The sequence below is a fragment of the Nanorana parkeri genome, unplaced genomic scaffold, assembly GCF_000935625.1.
Source record: "Nanorana parkeri isolate BGI_ZX_2015 unplaced genomic scaffold, ASM93562v1 scaffold23, whole genome shotgun sequence".
Taxonomy (NCBI): Eukaryota; Metazoa; Chordata; class Amphibia; order Anura; family Dicroglossidae; genus Nanorana; species Nanorana parkeri.
This window is the reverse complement of record NW_017306291.1, coordinates 2842229-2850891: the sequence shown is the minus strand read 5'-3', so window position 1 is coordinate 2850891 and position 8663 is coordinate 2842229. Positions and strand designations below refer to the sequence as shown.

The window sequence follows — 8663 nt, the reverse complement described above, 5'->3', positions numbered from 1 at the left end:
ACATACTGTACATTATTTATTTATCACATTTATTACATCTATTTATTAATAATGATATTATTTTTGTTATAATTATTTAAATTATTATATAATTTATGACACTCCCTCGTCACCAAGTGGTGACGAGGGAGCAGGGAGCCGGCTTCCTGGCCAATCAGGAAGCCGGGCTCTGTGTCTTGACTCGCCACCCGGCTTCCTGATTGGTCAGGAAGCTGGGCAATCAGGAAGCCAGGCGGCTTCCTGATTGGCTAGAAAGTCGGCTCCATGCTCCCTTGTCATCTGGTGACGAGGGAGCATGTAGTCGGCTTTCCAGCTATTCGGGAAGCCGGGCAGCAGGTCACGACCCGCCGCCCGGCTTCCCGGCTAATCAGGAAGCCAGGCTGCAAGTCATTGCACACCGCCTAGCTTCCTTAAAAGGACTTCCAGCATCAGTATTCAGTATTGGCGAGTACCGGAAAAAAAAAATGTACTCGATACTGAAAAAACGGTATCGGTGCATCCCTAATATTAAGATATGCAGGGTAATCATGTGCAGGAAGCTTCTAACTGCAGTGCATACTTTATTACAGTATATTTAAAGTCACTGAGAAATACTACTACTATATCCAGATAAAAAAAAAAGACAAATCTAGGGAGACACTGTAGGAAAGTGGTAAGAAGGTGCTAAGTCAGTGAGAGAAGAGGGAGGAAAGTGCTGCCTTTGGCATGTGAATGCAGCTCGGCACAAACACATTCATTTGAAAGCAAAGTGCAGCAAAAGGCCACATTTGACTTGCTTTGCCTGCCATGCAATAAGGTGTGCAAAGTCTTAAGGTTCCTTTTCATTAGAAAGCAGCCACAGCCTTGAGTGGAGAAACCTGTCCCCTGCCAGCATACTATAGATAGTGGTCTCTCTGTAGAGATCAGGTACACCCCACACTGAGTCACGGGTAGAGCTCTCCACTCAATAGGCAGCATGAGTTTTTCTAATTGGATGGTTATAGATCAATAGGGCTTGCCAAAGAAATGCAAAGCAAGTTAAAGGCATCCTCTAAACCAGTGGTGGGCAGCTCTGGCTCTCCAGCTGTTGTGGAACTACAAGTCCCATGAGGCATAGCAAGACTGACAGTTACAGGTATGACTCCCAGAGGCCGAGGCATTTGGGGATTTGTAGTTAAATCACAGCTGGAGGGTCGGAGGTGGCCGCCCTTGTTCTAAACTGTCATCCAAACTGCACCATTGAAGTAAAATGAGAATCCTTTGGTCTGCATGTGTGCTTCGAACACACGCCAAATGCATGAAGACAAGATATATATCAGTACCTCTGTTCAGTTTTAATGAACCTGAGACTTCAGTTGAATGTCAGGGGTCAGAGGTCACCTGAAGTCTGATGGTTGCTTCCTTGTCAACACACAGTTTCCCAACTCCTGAGACTGCATGACCATGTTAAATACCAGAACCCTATAGCTGGGACTGACACAGGCAACTAGAGGGACCTTTTGGGAAACAGTACGGAAGGTCACTCTGTCATCACAATACACCAGGCAGTGTGAGTGCATTTACAGCATATAATATCTTCAAAGGAGTATATGGTGGACATCTACCACTGATAACCTAGAGAAGGTATATAAGTGGAAACTGACCTCTAAATTGGTGTGCTGTCCCAGCTACTGTTATTTTCTGCTATTGCTATTACACTGCTATGTTTTGCATTGTATATTATGTTGTGGTGTATGCCTGACATCTAGTGGTAGATTAGCGCTGCTACAACGTGTTTCGCTGTATACATTTGGTATTTCCCACTGTCTGGTGTAGTCTTTGATATACCCTCCCTTCTTCTTCTATGCTCCCCCAGTTTACTGCTAGCCTTCATTGCAGACACTAGGCTTGGAAGATCATTGTCTTTTAACACTTCAATTGACCAGCAAATCTTCTGTAAAGTGATTTAAGAAGAAAAACTGCATTGGATTAAGCTTCTGTGTCTTATTGAGGGGTACATCTTTCTGGTGAGTTGCCTTCCTGAATTTTTTTGGTAGTGGTCACATTCACAGGAGGGTTTTTGCATTCTATATGAAAACGCTGTTTTTGTGGGGTCTGAGTCACTGGTGAGTTGCCATTGCACATAAAGAATTCACAATTGAGTAGTGTCACTCCAAGCTTTGATTGTATAAGCTCTGACTTGTTATTTATATGTAAACCTTAGCCATTACCAAGAAGTGTCATAGCTTGCTCCTACCTCCTGCCCCTTTACATTCTTATCGGCCCATCTCTGCAATGGACAGCCTCACTGGTCAATGGGAATGTGCAATAGGCATTAATGGGTAGGCAAGCTTTAGTTCCATGAACAAGTCACAGCTTTGCCTGCCAGATTGCATGAGGATTCAGCTGTGAATTAGAAGAGTCTACAGATATATACAGACACATTTGTACCTGCAGCAGTTTTTTTAATGACAGGTTCTCTGTAATTATTTGGAAGGATTGGTACTACACCTCAGGGATATTGCTCTACCTGTGATAGCTTTCAGATCCTCAATAATGGGGAGAAAATAAGTAAACATCTATTTATATATGACGCAGACTGCAGTTCAGCAGCGAAGGGACTAACTATGAAGCCGTTATGGTTTGCCCTTATCAAGGTTTTGCCCAATAAAAGCTCAATTTGAATTCCCTTTATTTGGTGTTCTGAGATGTTGTCGCTGAAACAGCATTATAGACAGTACAAAAATAAACAAGACGAATTACTGATGACTGACTGAGAATTCATCTTCATTCCCTTTATAAAAAGATCACAAAGCACCTTCAAAACTCAATGAAAACATGAGTCAAAGTTGGTATCGGTTGAAATCTATAAAAAATGGTGGGGGGACAATTTGGGACTGGACGACCCAAAAAAATTACTTTCTAAATCCCAGGTCGTTTCGTTTTTTGTTTGAAATTAGTCTGTTGTATGTCGGACGAGGTTATCCAGGATGTTAAACCAACAGTCCAGCCAGAAGACCAGAAGAGTTTGGAGATCGAAGAGCCTCTGGGCTAAAAGACGCTTTTCCGATGTTGTTGGGCTAATCGTCCTTTTCCACAAAGATTTCTCCATGCAGGACTTTTCTTCTTTGACGGAACATGTGGAAATACAGCTGGGGAAACACTGAAAAGAAAGGTTTCAGATGGTAAATAATGTGTTACCCTTACTGGTGGGTCAACAACATTAAAGCAGAACTAGGTCTTTAGTTCTTCAAAGCCTAAAGCTGGCCATACACTGTTCAAATGTCATCAATTTCCTGCTGAATCGGCCAAACTTTAAGTTGTGGGTGGCTCTACCAGCACCATCCAGCTCGACTTTTGTCGGAGGACCCAGGTGGAAAGTATCCAGATGCATCTACCTTTATTTTCACCTGGTGATCATGCCAATAACACACTCTCTTTTCTAGGGTGACAACATTCACTCACTGTACAATATCTATGGAAGAGCAGCATTGTCACCCTAGGACAGGGTTGCAAATGCCTCCCCTTCTCCTCTTCACTATAACAGAAAGCTGAGGGGTTCTGTAGTCCTCAAAGATAGCTGGGAACAATGTAATGAAATGGGAGTGCAGCACAGACTGAGAGCACAGGAAGTAATCATCTCAAAAGTTTTCTGGCAGGATCAACAGGTATATTTTGCATTTATTATACAGACATAACACAACGCTTTCAATGCCATGTTTACCAGACCAAAAGGGGTCAAGAGAATTTCATTGTTACAGTTTAAAAGAGAACAATGGGGTAAGTGTTTTTCCCCATAGTTCTCTTAAGGGTCACAGGAGGACATAAACTAACCTCCTCCCGTGACCCAAAGCTCTGTATATCGCGAACTGCAGCTGGCGGTAAACTGAGACCTCCCAAGCCGGGACGGATCCCGACAATGCTGTCGAGATCCACCCAGCTGCGTGAATGACAGCGGGCTCTGCCTATCTAGAGGCAGAGCCAGCTGTACCCACCCCCTCCCCCGTCCGTTCCTCCAGTCGGGGAGGGAAATCCCTGCGGGGAGCGGTGACTGGCAGTCACTTCTCTCTGCATGGAGATGATCGAGAAGTGAGCGAGCGACGCTATGCATTTGCTCACTTCCCGAACTATTGAGCCGACGTGTGACAGTTTAATTGTCACACGTCGACTCAAACTATGAGGATGAGAGATTTTCACTCACCTCATAGTTCTCCTTTATATACATCGTGGGGTCTTTTTATATGAAAAAATCTGCAGAACAATTTGTCCTGTGAATCTCTGTAAACGTTCGTTCTGTGTAAATAGAAGCAAATATGAATGTTCTTAGTATATTTTCTTTTCAGGTCAAATGTAATTTCAGGTAAATACCACATTCGGGCCATAGAGCTGAGGTGCATAGAACATAAATACTGTACATATCTCCTATGCTCATCAACACCATCTAGTGGTCATAATGCTGTATTTAGCTGAAAATACGTACAACCTGAAAAGCAAATTTACGAAGAACGTTAATTTTTGCCTCCATTCACATAGAATGAACATTCACAGAGATTCACAGGACCAATACCTCTGCGAATTGTTTATAAATATACTCCCATGAGTTCAAATTCTCACACATCTGAATAATAGAAGGATTAACTCCTCCTTCCTGCTCCTCCCTGCCTGCTGTCTATGGCTTTCCACAGACTTCCAATTAGAGAGAGACAGTCTGAAAGAAAACAGTGTCAGCTGTGCACTCACCTTTCTCTGTCCTGAGTGCACCCTGTATTTTACATTTTCGTTTGTATAATAAAGATTTGATATAAATAGTAGAAAAGAATATAAAACATGAATGTTAAAAATATGATATAGTTCCCCCTTAAGTGTTATAATATGATGTTTTCATGGCTGGGACTACATAAAACATGTGAACAAATGTCTGACTCACGTGGTACATAAAAACACATGACGGCGATCAGGAAGTAGTAGTAATCAAAGGAAACGTTGTACTTGTTTGGAAGTCGCAGAGAATACATCGCAGTCTTCCGCACGTATGGTAAAGCAGCATAAATTGTTAAGAGTTCACCAGCTACACCAACAGGATACAAGACAATAAATAAATTATACCTGGAGAAAAAAAGCAGACAGTGTTACGTCTACGTGTTACGGAAGGAAAGCAATGAATACAGATTTTATTAATACAGAACTCTAGTAAGACACTGGGGTGAATTGATCAAAACTGGAGCAGACAAAATCTGGAGCAGTTGCACATGGCAACCAATCAGCTTCTCTCTTCAGTTTGCTCAGGTAAGATTTGAAAATGAGACAGAGAAGCTGATTTATTACAGTGTAAATCTGCTCCAGATTGTGTCTGCTCCAGTTTTGATAAATTCCCCTCCACTGTATTTATAAGGAGCAATAAAAGAGCGGTAAGACTGTAATTTAATCCTGATTCTATTATATTAACGGACTAGTCCAAGCAAAAGTGATATTTTAGTTATAGTGGTTACCAGTGGGTATAGGCTTCTCCTGGCTTCTTATCTAGGATACTTCAATAGTGAGACCTCCCTGACATAATTCCTGATCCTGTTCCTGTCCACCAGGTAGTTCTGGGTGTTCCCACTCACCGTCGTGTGTACCCAGTTCCTCCTGTTAAATTCTTCATAATAACAAAATAAATAAAATGCCAACAGGGGGAGTGGGAACCCCTTACAATGGGCACAGCAGGGGTGCAGACCCAGAAACTCAACATAGGAGTGTCTCCAATAGAGTTCCTAAAGGGATATGAGAAACTGCTGGATGATTTAAGGGGTAAAGTCGGGTATACACGGTTATATTTTCTTCGTTCAACCTGTGGACTGATTTAAGAAAATATAACCACTGAAAATAGCCCCGGCCAGCCCGAATCACCTCGGAATGCCCAATGGCCAGGCTGAACACAATCAGACAGAGGCACCAGCAGCTCTCTGGTCAGGCATATTAGACAGCTGCTTGCTGGTGCCTCACGGGGCCCCTGCGAGGAGTGAGCGGCTGCCTAATTAGAGAGCCGCCTCTGCTGCACCAGACCCATAATGCTCTTAATCTGGCCCTACCCACAGAAGTGTAAAAACCACAAGAGTGGCTGCATTGAGTTACGAATTCTTAGCCCCATACAACACTTTACATATGTGTATTTCATCTTTGTATGTATCCGTGTGCCTGGAGTTTAGTTTTACGTTATAAGCATTCGTTGGATGATAGTTTTCCCCGGATTATCTAGAATTTCCTACAATTTTTTATATAGAATATATTTTGCTGCCTAAGTAAGCTTCTATCAGAAGCAGCTGCTTCAGGTACCTCATTAAACCACGAGCACCATGGGGTATTGCTGGTCAAATCCTGTGACAACCAGGGACAAGATACTCAAATCAGCTTCACAAAGACATCAAGGTGAAGTATCCTGGCCGTGGCTGAAATGGTGTCACGGTTCGTGTGATATCTCTCAGACCTCCTGGAGGACTGTCCTTTACATCACAATGGATGTTCGATCAGATATAGAATATAGGTCAACATCTCTGTGTGTGATGCTTCTGGCAAAAGACAAAGAGATGATAGCAATATTCCCCCGATACAGAATCTTCCTCCACGCTTCATTATCTCAAATGATCTCTGGCAGTGTTCCATTTTCAGGGACCGATAACGAGTTTATTCAATAATTCAGTACAAAAAGTATAATGACATGCTAAGAGCAGTAGTACAATTAGACGTCAGTTTACTGGGTGAGGGGAACCAACAGGTGCCCCCAATATCTTGGTACAGACCCCAATTTATGCAATGTGACTATGCTGTGAAAGGACCATGTTAATTGCTCAAACAGAAATTCCTCTCTGCCAATTCTGAGCACCAGTTAAAGGTGAACTCCAGTCCTGCCTTCAGTCTTGCACAGACATACCGGCTCCATTCTTGGACTGAAATTGTTTACTCCGATTTCACTGCGTACAGGGAGCGTCTCACAATGTGCATTAGGCCTCATTCACACGAGAAAATGCCAGCACGTACAGCTCCGTGTTGCATGCACGGCCGTATCGGGCAGCACCCGGGAAGGACAGGTGCTGTGTGTGATTAGTACGCAGCCCCTGTCCTTCTCTATGGGAGTATGCGGCCGTACGCCGCCCTACGCTCACCCATCCTGCAAGTCCGTGCTGGTGTCCATACTCGTACCCTGAAAGGATGGATCCTGTCTGCGTCCGAGCCGGGACACGCACCTGTACGGACCTGCACTTGGGGTGAGCTTAGGGCGGTGTACGGCCATGTACTCCCATAGAGAAGGAGGGGCTGCGTACTAATCACACGCAGCCCCTGTACTTCCCGGGAGCTGCCCATACGGCCGTGCATGCAGCACGGAGCTGTATGTGCCGGCCTTTTCTCATGTGAATGAGGCCTTGCCAATTCTGAGCACCAGTTAAAGGTGAACTCCAGTCCTGCCTTCAGTCTTGCACAGACATACCGGCTCCATTCTTGGACTGAAATTGTTTACTCCGATTTCACTGCGTACAGGGAGCGTCTCACAATGTGCATTAGGCCTCATTCACACGAGAAAATGCCAGCACGTACAGCTCCGTGTTGCATGCACGGCCGTATCGGGCAGCACCCGGGAAGGACAGGTGCTGTGTGTGATTAGTACGCAGCCCCTGTCCTTCTCTATGGGAGTATGCGGCCGTACGCCGCCCTACGCTCACCCATCCTGCAAGTCCGTGCTGGTGTCCATACTCGTACGCTGAAAGGATGGATCCTGTCTGCGTCCGAGCCGAGACACGCACCTGTACGGACCTGCACTTGGGGTGAGCTTAGGGCGGTGTACGGCCATGTACTCCCATAGAGAAGGAGGGGCTGCGTACTAATCACACGCAGCCCCTGTACTTCCCGGGAGCTGCCCATACGGCCGTGCATGCAGCACGGAGCTGTATGTGCCGGCCTTTTCTCATGTGAATGAGGCCTTGGAAGCTGCAGCAAGTCAGATAGAACCTGTCTCATTTCTTGGCTGGAGAACGTCCAGCATCATCTAGAATTCTAGAACTTTCCTGCCCAGCCTGACTGTCCCTGGCCCTCAGTTCTTTCAACCATGGAGGGTTAGCATCACATGTGGACATTACCTAGGGCAGTCTGCATGCACATACAGTCAGCCAAGCACACCCACTCCTCCAGACCGACACCGATCCATCAAGACATTTTACTATTTGGATCACTCCTCCCAAGAACCAACTCACTACTTGCATCAATGTTAAAGAGTCTTGAAAGGAATATTGAGGCCCCTCCCACCATCCATGATCTGTCTGCATTGCACAGAGAAGCACAGGAACCCAGAGATGACATCACTGGGTCTAAAATAAGGTATGTAATTAAATGGAAAGGTTTTACTTAAAAATATCAGTAGCATGTTGATGAATGGGGGGAGGGAGGAACGAGGGAAGGCCAAACATATAAGCAGATTAAACGTCAGCTTTAACGTAATCCTGTCATTACAGAAAAACAAAGGCTGCCATTGCTGACCTCCTTACGAACAATGTTAGTTCCCTGACTGTTATGGTGACATACTAGCTTTCCTACTATAGGAGCCATTGTCCCAGAATAAGAAGTCAAGGAAAGTCAAAAGACCTTTTCTGCATACTTGTAGTACAAGGTATTAAAATGTAAAGGAAAATAGAGGAAATAGCATTTGCAGTAGGTGAGGTCAGCCACCACGGGCT

General features: G+C 44.6%; 1 protein-coding gene across 1 annotated transcript in view; it reads right to left on the bottom strand.

Annotated features, from left to right (window-relative positions):
- Positions 1-2845: 2845 nt before the first annotated feature.
- Positions 2846-8663, bottom strand: part of HACD1 (3-hydroxyacyl-CoA dehydratase 1) — a 42555-nt gene continuing 36737 nt past the window's right edge. The window contains exons 6-7 of the mRNA XM_018564188.1: positions 4886-5064; positions 2846-3121 (exon numbers count right to left, since the gene is read on the bottom strand). Of these exons, the coding sequence (XP_018419690.1) occupies positions 3039-3121; positions 4886-5064 (262 nt within the window). The 3' untranslated portion in view covers positions 2846-3038. The remainder of the gene's footprint in view (positions 3122-4885; positions 5065-8663) is intronic.